General features: G+C 35.5%; 1 protein-coding gene across 10 annotated transcripts in view; it reads left to right on the top strand.

The window, feature by feature from the left end:
* The window catches only part of LOC121321452 (zinc finger protein 385B-like), a 94,403-nt gene that overhangs the window by 68,765 nt on the left and 4,748 nt on the right, over positions 1-20,890 (top strand). For 6 of the 10 annotated variants that reach the window (XM_041260406.1, XM_041260404.1, XM_041260412.1 and 3 more), the window contains 3 exons: positions 2,688-2,833; positions 7,822-7,932; positions 20,238-20,379. In XM_041260406.1, coding sequence (XP_041116340.1) covers positions 2,688-2,833; positions 7,822-7,932; positions 20,238-20,379 — 399 coding nt within the window. Of the gene's footprint in view, positions 1-2,483; positions 2,595-2,687; positions 2,834-7,821; positions 7,933-20,237; positions 20,380-20,890 lie in introns of those variants that run through there. The other 4 variants (XM_041260405.1, XM_041260414.1, XM_041260411.1 and 1 more) reach the window with 2 other exon arrangements.

The following is a 20,890-nucleotide window of genomic DNA, read 5'->3' as shown; positions in this document are numbered from 1 at the left end:
TCTAAATAATATAGGAACTTTCAGTTTTATATATTTTATATATAATATTTTAATATGATTAAGACAGGTGACATCCTTTAACAGAAGCATAATGCTATTGAAATAGGGTTGGGCTATGGTAAGTTGGAATGGCAGTGTATTCTAAGTGATTAGAGTCACTATGTACAGTAATTGCTAATTATAAAGGTAATGAGCTTTGAGAATATGTCATTCAATGAATCTCAGGGTTTGATGTGCAACTGCATTTGAGTGACAGTGAAGTGCAGAGAAACAAATGTGTAAATTCAGATATGAAATTAAGAGACCACGTCTACTTTTCTATTACCATGTTTAGTTAATGGTAAATACCTGTTTGTATTTATTTTATTTATTTAATTTAATTTGTGATTTACTTACTTTATTCAAATTATTTACATCAATAAATGCTGTCTTCACGTTAAAAACAAAGATAATGAAAGTTGCAAACTACTGTAATAATTTTATATTATTTTTAAACAGATTGGAAATGATATACTGGTCTTGTGAGTTTATTTACAGTGTCTTCCAGCATACTTTGCTTTATTGCTGCACCTTAGCTGTTAGTTTGGGAAACCTGGTTCTTAGATATAAAGATAGTCCACTGTATAACTCCTGTAATATATTTATATTATTAGATAGAGATCCATGTGGACCCATCAGTGCAAGTACATACTGTATCTTTTTTATGTTTTACAACTAAATATAATTGTGAGTGACCACAAACAGAAGTACTGAGCTTATTTAAGAAATCCAAGCTGCACCAGGAGAAATCTGATACATTTTGGAACACATATTAACATCTGGCACTTAAAGGACGCTTAAAACGAAACAGTAGATAGACGAAGGCCTTTGAACAAAATGTGAAAATGGTCTGTTCTCAAACTGCCCTTTTAATTATATTCATATCATGCTGGCACTGAAACGGTGTTTATTTTCCATGGAATATTCATCTATTTTGAATAATGTGGCGGAAAGAAGTGATTTAAACATTCCACTTTAGGAAAATATGAGCACTGTTTAAAAAATGTTTGTAGTCAGAAGCCTCTTCTGCAGTGTTCTTCTACAGTGTTCTGCTGTGCAGTCATAAATTGATGTGTGAACAATATCATCTCTGACCATGTGTTTATCAAAATACATATTCATCCAACTATTAAAACGATCCTATTCATTAATAATAAACAGCTAATAAAATGTACTGTACAATTCTAGCTAGTACATCTTTTAATTACTGTAATGTGATTGATATGTTTAACTACAGTGCAGTCACCCACGTTATAAAGGGTATTCTAAATCAATTATTGAAGCTAATTGAAGCTTTATTGTAGAATGTAACTGGAACAAATAAGTAGACATACACATAAAAAAAAAAAACAAATAGTGACTATGACAGGAGTGAAAGGAGCCCCTCTTGTAATTCGCCCTCCTGACTACTGGCAGCGCTGTGCAGGAAGGACTGAGACCAAGGAGAAAGGCAGAGTCAGGGTTGGGGCAGAAGCCGCAGTTTTAGCGGCCATCTTAATTTGGGGAAAGACCTCATGGTCGAGCCCCATTATTGCAATCAGCTGCGCTGCGCTCGACGATTGGCTGAGGTGGGGCAGTGCACTGATTGCAGGGGTGGAGCTCAGCATTATTTAGGCTGTGGGGTTCTGCCATTCTGTCTTCCTGTCCTAAACTCAGGCGGTCATGGTGCATAAGCTTTGTGAGTTTGTTTGTTTGTTTGTTTGTTTGTTTTTTGTTGTGTTTTGTACTCTGCTGTCTCCAAGCCTGGACTTCACCTGTGATCCATGGCATCTCCAACAACTACCATTCCTGCTTGGGAGAGGGAGCCCAAGCCACCTGTTCTTGGTGGATTGTTTGTTTTTCATTTCAAGCCTCTGCTTACCATAGCTGGTAACAGAGGCAGTTTTTCATTGCAAATTGTGTGGAAACCCACTGCTCGGGACTTTGTATTTCTGGGTGTGCTATAAATAAAAATCCACCCTCAACTACGTGTCTCCTGTCACTTCACTTCCTCCCATAACCCTCCACAGTGACAAAAATGATTATAGAATAATTTGTGTATTCTTCAAAAAATACAGTACACTTACAAAATAATGTATTTATTAAAATGCAGGTATTTTCATCATTTTTGCTGTCAAATTGCTGAAGTTAAATAACTCTATGCTGCAGCAGTACTGGTATGGTTATAAGTCTGTGTATTTCAACGTGATTGTATTGAATTTGGAGTTCAATAGAACTGACTATCATAATAAATACTAATCTGAGAGGCTACCTGACCTCTACTGCCCCAGATTTGCATGACGTCCCTGTAGCCCTTCATCTCCATTGATTTGATAGGCCAGCTTGCATTGAGTAAGCATCTGGCTTTAATAGGTGCCTTTCCCCAGCCTCTTCAGCTTGTTGGATTGTGCAGACCGAGAGACACAATCATTCTACCTGCCATGATGATTCACACACCATATGTCTCTTCAGAATCCCAGCTTAGCCATTTGCAGGGCAATGTCCTGCTTCATTTAGGAAATGATGAGTTAGCTTTCACTAATCTAATATTCGTCGCTTCAGAATTTGTCATTTCTGTGAGAGTTCTTGATAGTAATAATTTATTCTTTCACATGCTATGAATAGACCCTTGCCCATAGCTAATGAATTTCATTTTCTTTCCTCACCAGCAGGAAGTACATGCCATACCAGCACATTTCCTGGAGTTGTGCGAACACCTACCCTGATGATGCAGCCCTCATTGGATAGTAAACCTTTTATGTCCTTTCCCATGGATACTAGTTCTGCTGTTGGACTCTTCCCAAATTTTAACACAGTAAGTAGATGTGTGATTTTGTTGCTGTTATTTTAGATGCTGTAATGCCCCAGTGTGCAATGCCTGTCTTGTAAAATACAGTTGGTAGTTTTGTATTCATTAATATTTGTTCCAAGTTTGTGAACTGCGTTTATACATTGTTACATCCCATTTGGGACTGCGTCCAACTAACATACTGTTTTCATTTCTGCAAACATCCAGCTTTTTATTAACCCACCTTGTTTTCAAAATCATTATCCTGCTTCTTCCAACAACTGGAAAGTGTTTGTGCTGTCACGATGCTGCCTGCATGCCGAAAGACCAACACACTATACAGCTACAGACATCCCCCCACCAACTAGGGTGAACAAAATTGATTTCAGGCTTTATCTACCCGAAAGCAGTTTTCATTTCGACAGCAGATGCTGAGAGTGTGGATTTGAGATTGATGTGACCTGAAATAGACTTAAAAACAATGTTCTTCCATAACCATTTGCCAGCTGGAATATGTGCACTCTTCACTCTTTTCAGTAGGCATCTTTCAAAATTCAAGTGCAGTAATAATTTAATTTAATTTATTATTTGTATATTTTTTTAAATCAATAATGGATCCCTATTCCTAGCATCTGGGCTACAGTGAGTCTGCCCATGTGTCACAGTTTACAACATTGTACTCCTATCAACCCATTGCACATTCACATATACGCATGTCTATGGCCAAAAGTTTTGCATCGCCTAGAATTTTAGAATTGAGACATAATTTAAAAAAAACGAAACAAAACAAAACAAAAAAAACTATATGAACATAATTGTGATCTTTTATTTAACATCATGACATCAAAGAAACTGCAAACCATAATAGTAGTACAGTATTTTATGTTAGATTTTTTTTAATGTTCTGTTTGTCAGTTTTTCATTAAGTACCATATATGGAAAACTATAAAGCACCATGTAATTCAATATGTTAACTTAACGTTATTCAGCAGATTTCATTTAATTTTATGAAACAAAATGTGTTAATTCTATATTGTGTTGCAAAACTTTTGACCATAGCTGTGTATACTGTGTGTAACACATTTAGTCTGTGCCTCTTCATTTTTCATGAGTGTTAAATCTATAAACTGTAACAGAATAATTTGACTGTTTTTAATATTGTATTCAACCAGTTAATTTAAAATATACTGTTTATACTATAAATAAAATACAAATATGATTTAAACACCCCAGCAACAATCTGAAGTTAGACTGGTTAAAATTACATCAGAGCACCATTTTTTTATATCAGCATTGCTTATAATATTTTCCGAGAAATATTGGCTCAGTTCTGTCAGATATATCTTGGCCAAGATAGCTGTATTTACAGTGGCACCCTTTTCTAGGCAACAGGTTCCTATCAGAAAAGAAGAAAAAAAAAAACATGACATGTACTGAACCCAAGCAAACATTTATAGTTCCATAATATATGAACTAGTCCTCCACTAATTAGATGGACAGTTTGTTCTAACTTTTAGAAAAAAAAAAATAGAGTGCAAGCACGGGAGCTTCATAAGTACTATGTGTCCCAGTTTCAACTTAAATGGGTTTAAATACAGCAATGTAAAACAACAGTAAAACCAATGTTTGTGAGTCAAATTGCATTATGGGGGAAATGGGAGCCACAACCTTACTGTGTTATAAACAATTCTGCACTATAACGGATCGCGTTATAGCGGGGTAGCACTGTAAATGTAACTTTTTGTTTTACCCTAACATTTAGAATTAGTATTACTATGGATAAAGATTAAGTGTATAAAGAAAAAATGGCATTGCCTTAATGTGAATTCGTGTTTATTTAATAAACAAAACATTCTCATTAATTCAGCTTTTCCTAAAAAAAAAAAAAAAAAAGGAACAGAACATTCCCGACATTTTCATTAATGGCCAAACAGGGTTACAATTTGAAATACATGCAGATCATTAATATTTAGTTTCATTCTTTATAGAAGGAGCTATTGAAGACAAGGCTTCACAGAATACTGTAGCCAGAAATGTGACATTATTAATCCCTCTGGACTAGACGGTGCAGTAGTGTAGAGCAGGTGTTCCTGTTACAGTTCAAGCCTCTTAATAATTCAGTCTACGGGCAAGAGTCCGGTTCAAGTAGACTCCTGTTTGGTAATTGAATACAGGCAATCTTTTATTAAAAGTGGAGAGCTAAACCGGTTTTAAATCCCAACTAAATACATTAATGTTTAAATAGCAGCTCCTTGCAAGGTATTGCATGCTGCCCCTTGTTTACTTAGCGTACAGCAAGCCAGCATGGGTAAAATGTTAAGTTTATAGTCTCTTTTACTTGATAAATATCCATTCAGTAGTACAATTTTGCATATGTGTTTAGCAACTATCAACGAGATAGACCTGGTTGACAGCAATGTGCCATTTCAGTGGATGGTCAGTACATGCGCATTATTGGTGGATGATAGCTGCATCTATTTGTTCAGCACTGCGGATTGTGGTTGAGTAAAGACCTACATTGTCAACGTTAACGGGCAATAGATGATGTGAACCTAGCCAAATGAGTAAAAACAGTAAAGACCTTCAGCAAAATAGTATTGCATATAAGCTTTATATGCATATCTGCACTATGTTATAAATAATTTAAATGGTATTAAAATTATCATAGAGTGTTATGTTGGAAACATCAGCCTTATAAAAAGGGACATTTCAGGATGCATAATCTAGGGGTGAAACACACCATTATGCCTGGGTGTCCGGTTTATGTTTTAATTTAACCTTAAGGTAGACCAGTGTTTGGTGCAGAATTTAAATACGTTCTACTTCACACTACATCTTTGTAAAGAATTGAAACCCTTGAACAAGTCTCTGTTTAACCTGTCAAAAAAACAAGATTTGAAAGATATTCCTTTTTAATGTCTCCACGTTTGGAGGAGAAGAGCTCTGCACCAATTAAAAAATACATTTAAAATTTAAAAAATACATTTTGGCTAACCTCAAACATATTCCTGCAGCATTTATGGAAATGTAGGCCAACTGAAGTAATATGCTTGACGTTATTTATTTGCTGAATATTGTACATTCTCATGTTTTAAAACAGACTTACTTGCTGAGAAGGGAGACAAGACAAAAGAGTATAATTTAAATTCATTGGATAGTAACAACATGACACACTGCAACTGAAGCATCACCCCATAGAGGCTATCAGTAGAAATAAATGTTAATTAACATTGTTAACATGATAGACAAAGCCAGTCTTTAAGTCTAATGAATCAATATTTGGAAAGTACAGCTTTCCTTAAAATAGTAGTTAAATGACATTATAAATGTAGGCTAGGACCTGTGAAGTGGTACGTTTCTGGAATGCATCGCGGTGTTCTCAAACCTAAAATTAACATACTTTTTTTTTTTTTTTTTTTAATGAGAAATAAACATTTTCAGCAAAGTAAATTTATAATTAAATTCAGAATTTTAATATTTGCTCATAATAATTTGGTTTATTTTAGTCCTTTTTCCCCAATATTGTCATATATCTAATTAAAGTATCTTTGGCTTTGTGCTTGGGCATGCAATCATGCTGATAAAGTGAGGGCTCTTTATCCTCACATTTTAAGTAGACTTATTAATTAATGTCTTCCAACAAGCTGTAATCCACACAAGCTGTGAGTAATGTTTTATTGATTCTTAATGGTGTAAATTCTCTACTCTCGTCATGACCAATTGACAGCCTGCGCTCTGTTGTTTGTGAAAGAGCATTGAATGCTTTGAGGTAATCATGAGCTCTGTTCTCTAGAGATCTCCAGCAGCATGCTGTTTTGTTTGTGCATTTGTCCTTGCGCTGCTGCACAGCTTCGTGCTGGCTGAGCCTCTTCTGCATTCCCAGTGCAGCTTATTCAAAATCTGCATTTGAAGTAAATACAGGGTGGAATTTTTGCACTTGCATCCTTCAGTTGGTCAGAGAATTTTTTAAAACATTTTTTTCAGGGGGAGGCATTGCTATAATGGAGAACCTAGAGGTGCAGAAGATATATATATATGTTTTTCAACTTTCACTTATTTTTTTTTCAACATGGTCAATCTCAGATCTTGTGTGCACTGTTTTATGCAATACACCTTCTAACTCAATATACATTATTTTAATTCACAGAAATCTTTGATTGCGGATAGTATACACATTTTGTAATAAAACCTTGGTGTACTAAAATAGTGGGCCATAAAAATCAAATTTTTTTGAAATAAGCTGTCTGATCATGGCATACAGTGTGTCTATATATTCTGTCGAGGGTTCAAAAATCTTGAAATGGTTTTATCCCTACAGATGTGAACTGGAATGTATTAGTTGCTTTCCAATTGCTCACATGCAGCTAATTCCAAGGTGGGCAGTCTCAAAAGGCACCTGAACTTTTATACTGCTGGTATTATGTATACAATTTTATTTTATTTCTGTACCACTGCCCTGTATCTTGTTTTTTTATGTCAAAAAGTCTGATGATGTTTACCTAGCAAAATTAGCAAATCGTATGTAGGAATATGTAGGCATATGTTAATATGTTCAGTTGTATCTTTATCTGCTCTGTTTATTTGCTCAACATGTTAACTATTCACACAGTTTATTGTTTACCAGGTCATTTTAAATTTAAAATGCAGATGGATTCTGTGAATTATGTATTGTCTGTGAATTAAAAGAGCTAGGTTGGCTTGTATAACCATAATTTTTAATTAAAAAAAGAAAAAAAAAATACTTAAAACTTTGTAACACTTTATTGCAGGCCTGGTCCTGCCTTGAAGATCTGTATTTTTAAATTTTTTATTTTACTTGCACAAAGGACCGTCCGTATTCTGTTGTTTTTAAACATTATAATCAACAACGTTTCCTTCATTATGAAGTATAGTGCTTTCTTTACACATGCAAGCTTTGAAACTTAGTGGTCTTTTAGCTGACATCAAATCTCTCTAATAAATGCTCAACTAGACTGCTTTGTATTAAGTGTTCTGTTCTGATGTTTGACCTCCAGATGGATCCTGTACAGAAAGCAGTAATTAACCACACTTTCGGAGTGTCTAGTCCTCCGAAGAAGAAGCAAGTTATTTCCTGCAATGTATGCCGACTTCATTTTAATTCAGATGTGAGTATAATATGCTTACTGGTGGGATGCTTTCTACTCTTGTTGTGCTGTATTGAGCTTATCATTTTATACCATTTATTTAAAAAAGTCATCTACCTTGCATGAAGGTTCACGTTAAAAGGGATTTAAGGCTCATATGTTAGCCAACCAAGTTAAAACAATCAGGAACACCCTTATATTTGACTTTGGATTTTCACATTAATTTAGTATTAAATATTTTATGAACAATTTATAAGGCAACAAACCATCACTGGTTTCATCGTCTAAACATGTTTAATGCACTTAAATTTTTATCTTTCAAACTTGATATGTAGAAAGGGAATAATGGCTACAATGGCAGAATGACCCTGTAGTCGAAGCTCAGGGTGGATGTCATTCTTTAGAATCACTTTATTGGGATTAAAATGGTAATTCATCACTTAAGTAATTGCTGGGTTTCCTGGGATGGTCCTTCAACAGTAAAATGCACTCAAAAGAATTGTGCCCTCGTTCTGAAGTTCAAATATATTTTTTCTCTCAGTGACTGGAATGAACTGTGTCTAAAATTGTTACACATAGTGTGTAGTTTATATTTTAAACAAATCTCTGTATGTAATCATTTAAACATGTTCTAAGGTTTTACATAACACACACACACACACACACACACACACACACACAAGTATGTGTATGTATGTATATATATATATATGTGTGGGTGTGTGTGTGTATATATATATATATATATATATATATATATATATATATATATATATATATATATATATATATATATATATATATAAAAAGAATGTGTTTATGTCTCAGTGCACTGACATGCCTTGAAGTATACATGTAATGACCTATAAATAAATACAGGCTGTCAATGTCAAGTATATTGAATCCAGGCAAGGGTATTAATCTTTGAGTCAGTAGGCACAGCTTAGGAGAACATGAGGGAATGCATCATTATAACAAAGCCTGTTCAGAGCAATTCAGGTGACAAGTAGTATTTGAAATGCAATACATGCCTATTTGCAAGGGAAAAGGACTGTTTACAAAGTTCAACTTGTTTTTAGGTTAATTGCTTGGAGGCACTGTAATTAGTTACCATGTTTTCTTGTTCTTTGATTTTCTTTAGACATTGGTTAAGCCATTTAATTTAAGACGGATGGTTTAAGTGGCATTGCCACTGCTAAATCTCCCACTGTGAACCTTCATTTCTTAGAATAAATACGTAAGAGGAAGAAGACAGTTGGAAAGTTTTTGTGGCCTACATTTAATGCTCTTATTTTATCCTGCTAACCATGACAATGTGCTAAACAGGCCTAATGTTGTATTTGTGTTTTGAGAAAGGACTGTAGTAATTGTGATCCAGTGCCAACTGGGCAAAATGTACAGAAGCAGTATATCATTTGTGAGTAGGCTAACTATCAGTAAGTATGTCACAAGTAATGTGCAGTATAAAAAGCGTGAAAGGTGTATAACAATAACATATCCTATATAAATCACAGCACAGAAAGCAATTATATCACGTCATTGGTATTGCATGCCAGTGAGGTAAGAACTCATAATAACACATCTACTGTAGTCTAAAGTATGTGTTGGAGAAGCCGGAGAATTAAAAAAAGATGTGTTCTAAAACCGTTTTCATTTCGGTGTAACCTTTATAAAGCTGTAGCTATATAAAGTAGTTGAGAGCTTTTTGTTCTTCCCTGCTAAAATAATCTCTTTCTTGTTTGTAAAAATAGAAACATGTAATTTAATCACCTTCATCTTGGAGAGCTGTTATTTCATTATGTCATTCTCACTTGGCACACAGTACCAGGAGTGGGTAGCATGTAGTGTTTGCACCGACTCCTCTGAGCTTTGATGTAGCCTTACGTGAAGGACAAAGCCTCCTGCTGTTTTAACGGACAGTTAAACATACCCTTGAGTAGCCAACAGTTCAGTTGTAGGCCGCCATGGATCAAATTAGCTCAACTGATCAACTGATGTCGAGCGTGGACCAAAGAGTACTTTATTAGTTTTTCTTGTATGCACAACAAAATCAGTTTTAATATAATTGCTTTCAACAAGTATTCATCCAGACTTTCAATGAAGCTCTCATTTTCTATAATTAAAGGTATTCAATACTTGAGTGAGGGAATGTATTGAAGCAGATAGAAGGCGATTAAAAACACAAATGTAACATTCTGCTTTACTAGAGATTAATGGCAAAATTATACAGTAAAACTGTAAACCTTTTAAACTGTGCAGTTAGAGAAATTAGTCATTTTAATGTCGGACAGTAGACATTTATTCACTGACCCCATTTGGGATTTGGGTTTAGTTCAGATTTTCTATTAGGTGTACTTAAAGGACTTGATATAATGGTTTCATAACAACATCTTTTTTTTTTTTGTTTTACCTGATTTATTGTCCTGTTCTGTTTATTTATTTGTTTCTCCTTAGATCATTAAAAAAAAAGTCTCAACCATGTTTCATCACAATTGTGTAAGGATACCCTGAGATGCAGATACACCATGCACAACTCTAAGGGACGTGCATCAACAGAGACTTGCATCCCCAAGAAAGGGGGTAATTAAAGCTTGGGAAAGTCTTGGGTACTGCAGCTGTAGCTTTGATTAATCAATCTATCACTAGTATAGCGGTACATGCCATAAAGAAGGACATTTATTTAGCAGCAACCTGGAGTTGGTGATACACTACAAGGATTTCTGACTCATGATTCTAATTGTTATGTTGTACCCTTCTGCTGCACTTCATATTTTATGCCAGCAGCATTAAAAATATATATATTGAACGTTCATAGGTCCGTCCAGGTTTGTGTCCGTTCAAAGTTTTCCCATGTCGGCCAGGTACTTTTAACATGTATTTTTAAATGTAACTTTCATATTTTTATATATTTTTTAAATCCAAAATATTATAATCTATATATATATAATATATATGATATATATATTATATATATAGATATATATATAATATATATATATATACTTAACTTTTCTGATTTGCCCTTTTTTTTCCCCAAAAGCTACAGTTTTTACATCACTATCTACAGAATTACATATTGTGAAATACCTGCAGTGCCTAAAATAGAGTACACTGTGCCTCACATGATTGAGGAATATGCCATGCAGCTAGAATCACTGACATGTTATCTGTAATACAGTATATTAAACTGCATCACCCTGTTGACAACCTGTAGTCACAATGAGCAAGACATCTGATCTCCCAGTGCACAACTGACAGATGTTTCGTTCTGATTCGTGTAAAAAGTGATGGTACCGTGGGCCACTCTGGAGAACAGACTTTTACATCCAACTTCCCTAAAGGAATACAACACATTTCTACCGTAAGTCTAGAACTGTACCTAGTCCTTTATTGCAGGTATAAAAGACTTTTATTGGTCTTTTTTGGCAGCTAATTAGAATGGATATTTGAAAAAAAAAAAAAAATAATAAAAAAAACAATTATATATATATATATCTACACAAACACACACACACACACACTACAATAAAATAGAAATATATCTACATAATGAATACAGTATGTTACATGTAGCTCTGCCTAATTGTTATGTAGCAAAACAAAAATGTTTCAAAATAATTTGAGAGATGTATTGTAAGCTGTAAGAGCTTCAAACCTCTCTACAGTATAAAACATCATTATGCAGTTGAATTATGTGGGGAATTAATAATTTACTGTATTCCATTCTTGCACAACTCTTAAAGGGTACATAAGGACCTTTTTATTTTATTGTGTTACATGTTCCTATGTGTTGCAACAACTGTTTACGTAAGGTGTATGTATTGTTTTATTTATTTATTTTTTACATTTTGACCACTTTTTTAAACTTTTTAAATTGCATTCCCTGCCTCAAGATGGCTTCACATGTACCTGCATGGACCTGTCAGAACTACATTTCCCATCATCCTCCTGCTCACTGGTAAATCCATCTCAGTTACATGCAGTGGCTCTCAAAAGTATTCACCCCCCTTGGACTTTTCCACATTTTATTGTGTTACAACATGGAATCAAAATGGATTTAATTAGGAGTTATTGCCACTAATAAACACAAAAAAGTCCATAATGTCAAAGTGAAAAATAAAATATACAAGTACTTCTAAATTTATTACAAATATAAAACAGAAAATAATTGATTGCATAAGTATTCACCCCTTTTGCTGCGACACACTGAAATAAGCTCTGGTGCAACCAGTTGTCTTTAGAAGTCACATAATTAGTTGAATGAAGTCCACCTGTGTGCAATTAAGGTGTTTCACATGATTTCAGGTTAAATACACCTGTCTCTGGGAGGTCCCACAGTTGGTTAGTACATTTCCTAACAAAAACTACATCATGAAGGCGAAGGAACTTTCAAAGCAAATCCAGAGTAAGGTTCTTCAAAAGCACCAATCAGGGGTAGGATATAAGAACATTTCCAAGGCATTGAATATCCCCCGGAGCACAGTAAAGTCCATTATTAAGAAATGGAGAGAATATGGCACAACTGTGAATCTGTCAAGAACAGGCCGTCCTCAAAAACTGAGTATCCGGGCGAGAAGGGCACTAGTCAGGGAGGCCACCAAGAGGCCTATGGCAACCCTAATGGAGTTACAGTCTTCCACGGCATAGCTGGGAGACACTGTGCATACGGCAACAATAGCCTGGATGCTTCACTAAATTGGCCTTTATGAGGGAGCGGCAAAAAGAAAGCCATTGTTGAAAAAAACTCACATCAAATCTCGGCTAGAGTTTGCCAGAAGGCATGTGGGAGACTCTGAGACCAGTGGAAGAAGATCCTATGATCTGATAAGACCAAAATAGAGTTTTTTGGCGTCAGCGCTAAGCGCTATGTTTAGCGCAAGCCTAACACCACACATCATCCTGAGAACACCATCCCTACCTTGAAGCATGATGGTGGCAGCATCATGCTATGGGGATGCTTCCCTGCATCAGGGCCTGGAAAGCTTGTGAACAGGGCAAAATGGATGCGCAAAGTACAGAGAAATCCTGGAGGAAAATCTGCTGAAGTCTGCAAGAGACCTGGGACTTGGGAGAAGATTCATCTTCCAGGAGGACAATGAACCCAAACATACAGCCAAAGTCACACTGGATTGGCTTAAAAACAAAAAGGTCAATGTCCTGGAGTGGCCCAGTCAAAGCCCGGACCTCAATCCAATTGAGAATATGTGGAAAGAGTCAAAAATTGCTGTTCACCAAATGTCCCCATCCAACTTGACAGAGCTTGAGAAATTTTGCAAAGAAGAATGGGCAAAAATTGCAGTGTCCAGATATGCAGGGGGTGAATACTTATGCAATCAATTATTTTCTGTTTTGTATTTGTAATTAATTTAGAACAATTTGTAGATTTTATTTTTCACTTTGACATTTTGATTCCATGTTGTAACACAATAAAATGTTGAAAAGTTCAAGGGGGGTGAATACTTTTGAGAGCCACTGTATGTGAGCAGGAGGATAATGGGAAATGTAGCAACACATGGGAACATGTAACTTACTAAAATAAAAAGGTCCTTATGTAACCTTTAAGACTTTGGTACACTTTTCATCAACTAGACAATGTCTTAGAAGAGCAGTTGTACGAAAGGAAGAATTTATGAAATGGGTATTTTGGTAGTTATTGACTTTTACTGATGGATTTTAGTAGCTATTACATCTCCAACTGCTTGTAGACACCAGCTTTTACACAGTATAAGTAAGGCCCTGTGTAAATCGCGATTTCATGGGCTGCGTGGAAATCGTGAAATTAGCCCAATACTGCAATTTTTACAATGCTCTTAAGAAATAAATATTTATAATTATTTGTATTTCATACAAAACAATTAACTGTACAGCTCTGCTGTGTGCCTGCGTGTACTATTCGCCTTGCACATAGTGCTGTTCAGTGATTGTGTCATGTGACTGTGCAATCTAGGCGAGAAATTAAAATACTACACACTAAACAAGAAAATGAATGTCTCTAAAAGGCTAAAAATGTGTCTGCAGCAGATCATGTAAAGCAGTATCCAGCAGGAGTTTTACACAGTGATGGAGGTAAGCTGTTCTGAATGTCCTGCAACGTTACTATAGATCACTACCGAGAATCAGCTGTTGACCGGCATTTAGGTTCAGGTATTCACTGAAAGAGAAGGGCGGAAATCCAGAGCAGTACTGTGACTGCTTTACTTGCAAAGAAACAAAAAATGGTGACATCCATGTTCCAAAAGTCCACTGAAAACCATAAAGCACGAAACACATTAAAGTTTGTTTGCGCAAATATCCCTCGTGAAAAATTGGACAACCAAAAGTTACGTACATTCTTCATATCAAGTGTAGCAAATGGTGGAGTCATTCCTTTATCAGCCCAGCTGAGACAAGAATAATTACCTAAAGTTGCCGAGTATCACAAGCAGGAGATTATGGAATTCGTAAAACAGTCTTATTACTTGTCAGTGGTCACCGACGAGTCGACTGATGCCCAAAATCAATATGGATTACACATTGCATTTGTTTTGCAAGACTTAAATGGTCAGCATGCACCTGATGTACTAGAACTGAAAGCTGCCCTTGGAGATACACTTTACCTACAGGCTGTTAATTACAACACCATTTCACAAGCTAATGAAAAGTGCTTTAATAACTTTGACATTGATTTTGATGATGTCAGTTCATTCATCTGTAATTTATAAAATAGTTCTGTGCACATTCTGCAAAATACGATACTTTACCTGTGACACTGCTGTGAATTTTAAAGAAACTTTCCGTGATTTTTACAGGGCCTTATTTATATGTCTTTGTTTGCCAAGTCTTGTTCAGGCTCCTGCCAAGTGATAAACTGCAAGTGTGTTCTGAATTTGACATTACAAAACTGTAGGTAAGGCCAAGCCATTTAATGAAATGCTACAGTATATATAATCAAACTCTCACAGCCAGGCTTGGACAGTAGCGGTGATTTTGTCATCCTGTTCCTTTATCCTTTTTTTGTTTGAATAAAAGCAATCTAGCCAATTGCTGATATGTTCCTTCCCATAAAGTTATTACAAATGTCAATACTCCCTCCCAGACAAATGTCACTATATGCTTGGATAACATTTATTGTAATCAAATGCAAACCTGTTTAATTCTAAGCTCTGTGTTCATTCAAAGGTTCTTGTTTTGATAACATTCTGGTTGTATTTTTGTAGTAGCCTTAAGAGCTCCTTTAGTGTACTCGGTTCCTCCAGCAATCCTTTTTTTTTTCCCCAAAAAATATTAATTACCAAAATTAGGAGAAAGGTCAGATAATGAGAGCCAAGGAAATGGACTATCCCTATCAGGCGTTCCATGAGATATTATTATCTTATCTCCAGTTAGCTGTGCCATCTGAAATAAGACAGAGGATGAAAGTGTGGCCTGAATCCAACTGAGTCTATGTTACTTATGTTAATGTCATGTCAAAATATACAAATATATATATATATATATATATATATATATATACACACACACACACACACACACACACACACACACACACACACATATATATATATATATATATATATATATATATATATATATATATATATATATATATATATATATATATATATATATATGATATATATAGTGTAACTACAGTAATAGAAGCCTGAAAAAAAAAAGTTTTAAATAATGCTTGGCTAGTTTGTTTGAGTTTGCAGTTTGAGTGTGCTATGCTACCCGAGAGTTTATTATCAAGCTGTTTGCCTTTTAAATGTGATACAGCCTAGTCCGAAAAGCATTAGAAGATTGACAGGTAACAAGATAAGAAGAGCTGAGATGCAGTGATGTCTGCATTCCCGATTAAGGTTTCCAGCAGCAATTGTCTAGAGTGAGGTATGATTAATTTAAGAAGTGAACATTTCTTTCCAGATAAGAGGGTAATCTGTAGTCTCAGGGGATACTGATGGACAAAGATAGAAGTTCACATGCCAAAGAAAGGCAAAAATAAACTGAATTCGATATATATTTTTAATTGCTGTCACATTTTTTAAACTCCATGAGTTACAAAACAAAAGACATGTTTTAAATAAAAACAAACTTCAGCAATGTTTAATATAGAACTGTAAAGAACACGAAGCAACGGAAAGGCAATATCGTATTTAAATGCACTATTATGCAGTTATGTATATATATACCATATTTAAGTGCGCTGTTATGCAGTTATATATATACCGTATTTAAATGCACTGTTATGCCGTTATATATACCGTATTTAAATGCACTGTTATGCAGTTGTACCGTATTTAAATGCACTGTTATGCAATCCAAAACAGACTGGGAAAGGAAGTCTGAACTTGGTTAGATCAAGGCCAAAATAATTAGTCCTGATAAAGAGAAAAGACCCTTAAAAACTAGCTCAACAGTAGAATTATTATTCTAGCTGTGGACACAACTGAGAGAGAGTGCATTTAGTTGGAAAAAAAGTGAAAGGCCAATACTTTTGAATTTTGGTGTAAATACGCATTCATGTGGCTTAATTGGCTCATTGATTGTGGAGTGCCAGTGATTCAGCAGAAGAGGCTCAGCATTGAGTGTCCTAGGAGTCTGTCTAGTTAGAACGAGGGGATATAAATGTGTTCCAACATTTTGTCTTTACATGATTTGATAGATACCTATCTTGACAGTGCAGGAATTGTTAAAAGTACAGTATATACAGGGTGATTAGAAAGTAAGTTTACCACATCAACGCACCATATCATTGATGTGGTAAACTTACTTTATAATCACCCTGTACCCTATATATAATATATAATTTTGTAGTACAGTAAGCCGCTAAAGAAGCTATAATAGTATATGGATTTGTTTGTTTTTAACAGGTATCATGTACAATAGATGAGGAGGGGAATGGAGTGAAACACAGGCAGTAGTAGGGTAATGCTGATATTGCAGGCAGCATTTTTACAAATATCAGCAGAAAGGCTTACTAGCTCTCGATGACTAAGTAAGTCTTTCTCTTGAGTGCACTTACACCTCCTTTCTTGTAGTATTTTAGCTTTGCAAACGATGTATTAAAAGAGCATATGCTCATTTTTACATTTGTGCAGTGGTACGGATCTACTGTGATCCTTTAAATCCCCCCCCAAACCTGTACTTTTTGTTAAAAGATTATAGAGCAGCACAATATTTTTAAAGAACCAGTATGTTTCAGTCATGTAAATATAACCGCATGTTTCCTAAATGGGGAAAACTATTTACTGGTATTCAGGTAAAAGGTTTCAGCAAAGAATTCAACCAAGCTGAAAGCTTACTACATACTGCCTCTTTAAACTAGGAAAGTGTTACAATCACTGCATACTTTATAGTCTGATGTATGGTGCTGTTGTATATGAATATGTTCAGTTATGTTTTGTCACTTGAATGAATAGTTTAGCTATTAAGGTGACTGATGGTGCAATCAACCTTTGTAGTGGTTAAAGAAACACAAATTTAGCTTTGTGTTCTCTTGTCTTGCTTGTGCCATTTCTGCATACTGTTTGCATATTCATAACCTGCTTCACTTGACAAAGTGAGCAGCATCCAGTGTTCCTAGTTATGATTCAGTCTTATGCCTTTGATACTGCTTTGCGTGTATCAACACAAGTTCTCATACAGGAATGTATTTGGAACCTGTAGCACTGTGCTCTTAATAGTCACTTTGTGTCATTACATAATAGCATGCTTTTTTTCTATGAGTTATCCTTCTTTGCATAAACAAATCATGATATTAATTGTGGGAGTTAATAGTACATTTCTTTCAATAGAGGCACCCTAAAATTACCAGTTCTATCATTAATACCTCACCAAAATATATGTATTTTTTCATCTCTACATCTGCTGTTTTCTTTAGATCTTCTTCAGTGTGGCAGGTGGGGCTGTTTAAACCTGACCCTTTTATTTTCACGTCAGTTCTGATTTAATGCTTCCGCAGTTGACGGATTCTGCAATGCATTTCATATTGCATTGCATGGAAGCAAATAAGAGATAAGTGGAGCAACAGTGCTGATAGATTTGCTGCAGTGAAATTCCAAAAATAACTTTGAAAGCCATTCTATAATAAATAAGGCAATCATGAACTATTTCCTTAAAATAAGACTCCTGAAAATAAAATAGTAAAAAAATTGTAGCATGATCTGAGGTGTATGAGTTTATTAATCTGAATAATGTTGTCAGTTTAATACACACACACACACAGTACCTTGCAAAAGTATTCAGACCCCTGACCAATTCTGTCATATGGTGACATTGTCATAAGGTGACAAAACTGAAATATCTTGCTTGAATAAGTATTCAACCCCCACACATTAATATTTGGTAGAGCCACCTTTCGCTGCAATAACAGCTTTAAGTCTTTTGGGGTAAGTATGTACCGGCTTTGCACACAGTGTCGGAGTGATTTTGGCCCATTCTTCTTGGCAGATTTGCTCCAGGTTGTTTAGGTTGGTTGGACAACACTTGTGGACCGCAATTTTCAAATAGTGCCACAGATTCTCAATGGGATTGAGATCAAGACTTTGACTGGGCCACTGTAGGACATTCACCTTTTTGTTCTTGAGCCACTCCAATGTTGCTTTGGCCTTGTGGTTGGGGTCACTGTCCTGCTGAAAGGTGAATTTCCTCCCAAGCTTCAGTTTTTTAGCGGACTGAAGCAGATTCTCTTGCAGTATTTTCCTGTATTTTGCTCCATCCATTCTTCCTTCAATTGTAACAAGATGCCCAGTCCCTGCTGATGAGAAGCATCCCCACAGCATGATGCTGCCACTACCATACTTCACTGTAGGGATGTTGTGTCTTGAGGCATGGGCATTGTTAGGTTTGCGCCACACATAGCGCTTTGAGCTTTGGCCAGAAAGCTCTGTCTTGGTCTCACCTGACCACAAAACCTTTTCCCACATCGCAGCTGGGTCACTCTCATGCTTTCTGGCAAACTCCAGACGTGCTTTCAGATGGTACTTTTTGAGTAACGGCTTCTTTCTTGCCACCCTCCCATACAGGCCAGTGTTATGCAGAGCTCTTGTTATGGTTGACTGGTGCAGTATTACTCCACTCCCAGCCACTGAACTCAGTAGCTCCTTCAAAGTGATTGTTGGCCTCTCTGTGGCTTCTCTCACAAGTCGCCTTCTTTTTTGAGCGCTGACTTTTGAGGGACAGCCTTTTCTTGGCAGTGCCTGGGTGGTGTGATGCAGCTTCCACTTCCTGATTATTGATCCAACTGTGCTCACTGGGATATCCAAACACTTTATTACTACGATATTATTTTGTACCCTTTCCCTAATCTATGCATTTGTATTACTTCATCTCTAACTTCTGTAGAATGCTCTTTGGTCTTCATTTTCCTTCAGATTCACAGCCTTACCAATGATCCTTCAACAGTGGGGTTTTTATCCAGAAAATGTGACAGCAACTTTAATGGTTCACAGGTGGAGGCCAATGGTAAGGCAATTGTGTCCTCGTTAGAGCAATTTCTTTCATTGGTGCAAACTGGGAGCTTCCACAGCACAGGGGTTGAATACCAGCAAGATATTTCAGTTTTTTATTTTTCTTAAAAATATTTCCCAACATAAAACCAATGTCACCTTACAATAATTGAGTTTGAGTTTAAGTGTTTTAAAATAAAATATCAAACAGAACTAAATTTCAATGTACCTTTTTTAATTAATTAATATGAGTGAATTGGTCAGGGGTCTGAATACTTTTGCAAGGCACTGTGTGTGTGTGTGTGTGTGTATGTATGTATGTATATATATATATATATATATATATATATATATATATATATATATATATATATATATATATATATATATATATATATAGATATATATATATATATATAGATATAGATATATATATATATATAGATATAGATATAGATATATAGATATGTTACTGTAGACAACACAAAACCAAGCTTCCATTTGCCATCTGACAGTGTGATTGTAACCTGCCATGATCGAAATAACTAAAACAACACTGTTATATGTGATTATTTGTTGATATTTTAGAGCAGTTTACATGGTAACAAGGTTATTCAGTCTTACTCATTTTCATTTAAAAACCTATTCATTTTAAGTTGTTTTTCATCAAATTTCTATGCCATGAGCAGACGGCTTTTTAAAGAAAACTATTAGAATGTTGCGTATGCTCAGTAGCATAGCACCTTTTTAGGTCAATTTTAAAAGATTTTTGTATTACAAATATGTATGGTGCCCGCTATTGAAAGTTGTGTTTTTAATTCTGCGTTGTCACCCATGATGTGTGTAACACTGTGAAGAATGAGCCTGATCACATTGTTCATTTGTTCTCCTTTGTAGAACCAAGCTGAGGCACACTACAAAGGCACTAAACATGCCAAGAAGCTCAAAGCACAGGAATCCCCGAAAAATAAGCAGAAAACTGCTTCTGCTAAGGACAGCGCAAAGACCATAGTCATTTCCAACAACTCTGACAAACCAGGTTAATAGCAACTTGTGTTCTTGTTTACATCTGTCCCCTACATTTTTGGGGTCTTTGCTTGCTGGCTCCCATCGCTCATCATTGGCATGTGTTGTTTTTTTTTTTTGTTTTGTTTAGTATCCCCAGTTCTGAATAATGCTTTACCATGTTGAATGCTGGTTGTTGTGAGGATAGTTTTACTCGGTTTATCAGACACATTGTGTATTGTGAAACTTTCTAATATCTCCCCACCAACACCCCCCACCCTTTGACCAAGAGGTAAGTGTAGATTGTGTAATCCCCTGCAGTCCCCTGCACCCAATCTTGTATAAGTTTTACTAATTATGGTAGCATTTTAATCAGATCACTTGTCATGCTATGCAAGGATTCTGACTTTGACAGTGTATTTCAGAAGAAGAAAAAACAAGCACTGTTTTTATTGTGGCTAGCAATTGTACCAGCAATAATTGATTTGAGGTGTTCTGAATATGACACCTTTTATGTGGTAACAAAAGTATTTAAATTGCACATT

The sequence above is a fragment of the Polyodon spathula genome, chromosome 10, assembly GCF_017654505.1.
Source record: "Polyodon spathula isolate WHYD16114869_AA chromosome 10, ASM1765450v1, whole genome shotgun sequence".
Classification (NCBI taxonomy): Eukaryota; Metazoa; Chordata; class Actinopteri; order Acipenseriformes; family Polyodontidae; genus Polyodon; species Polyodon spathula.
This window is presented reverse-complemented; position numbering and strand designations above follow the sequence as displayed.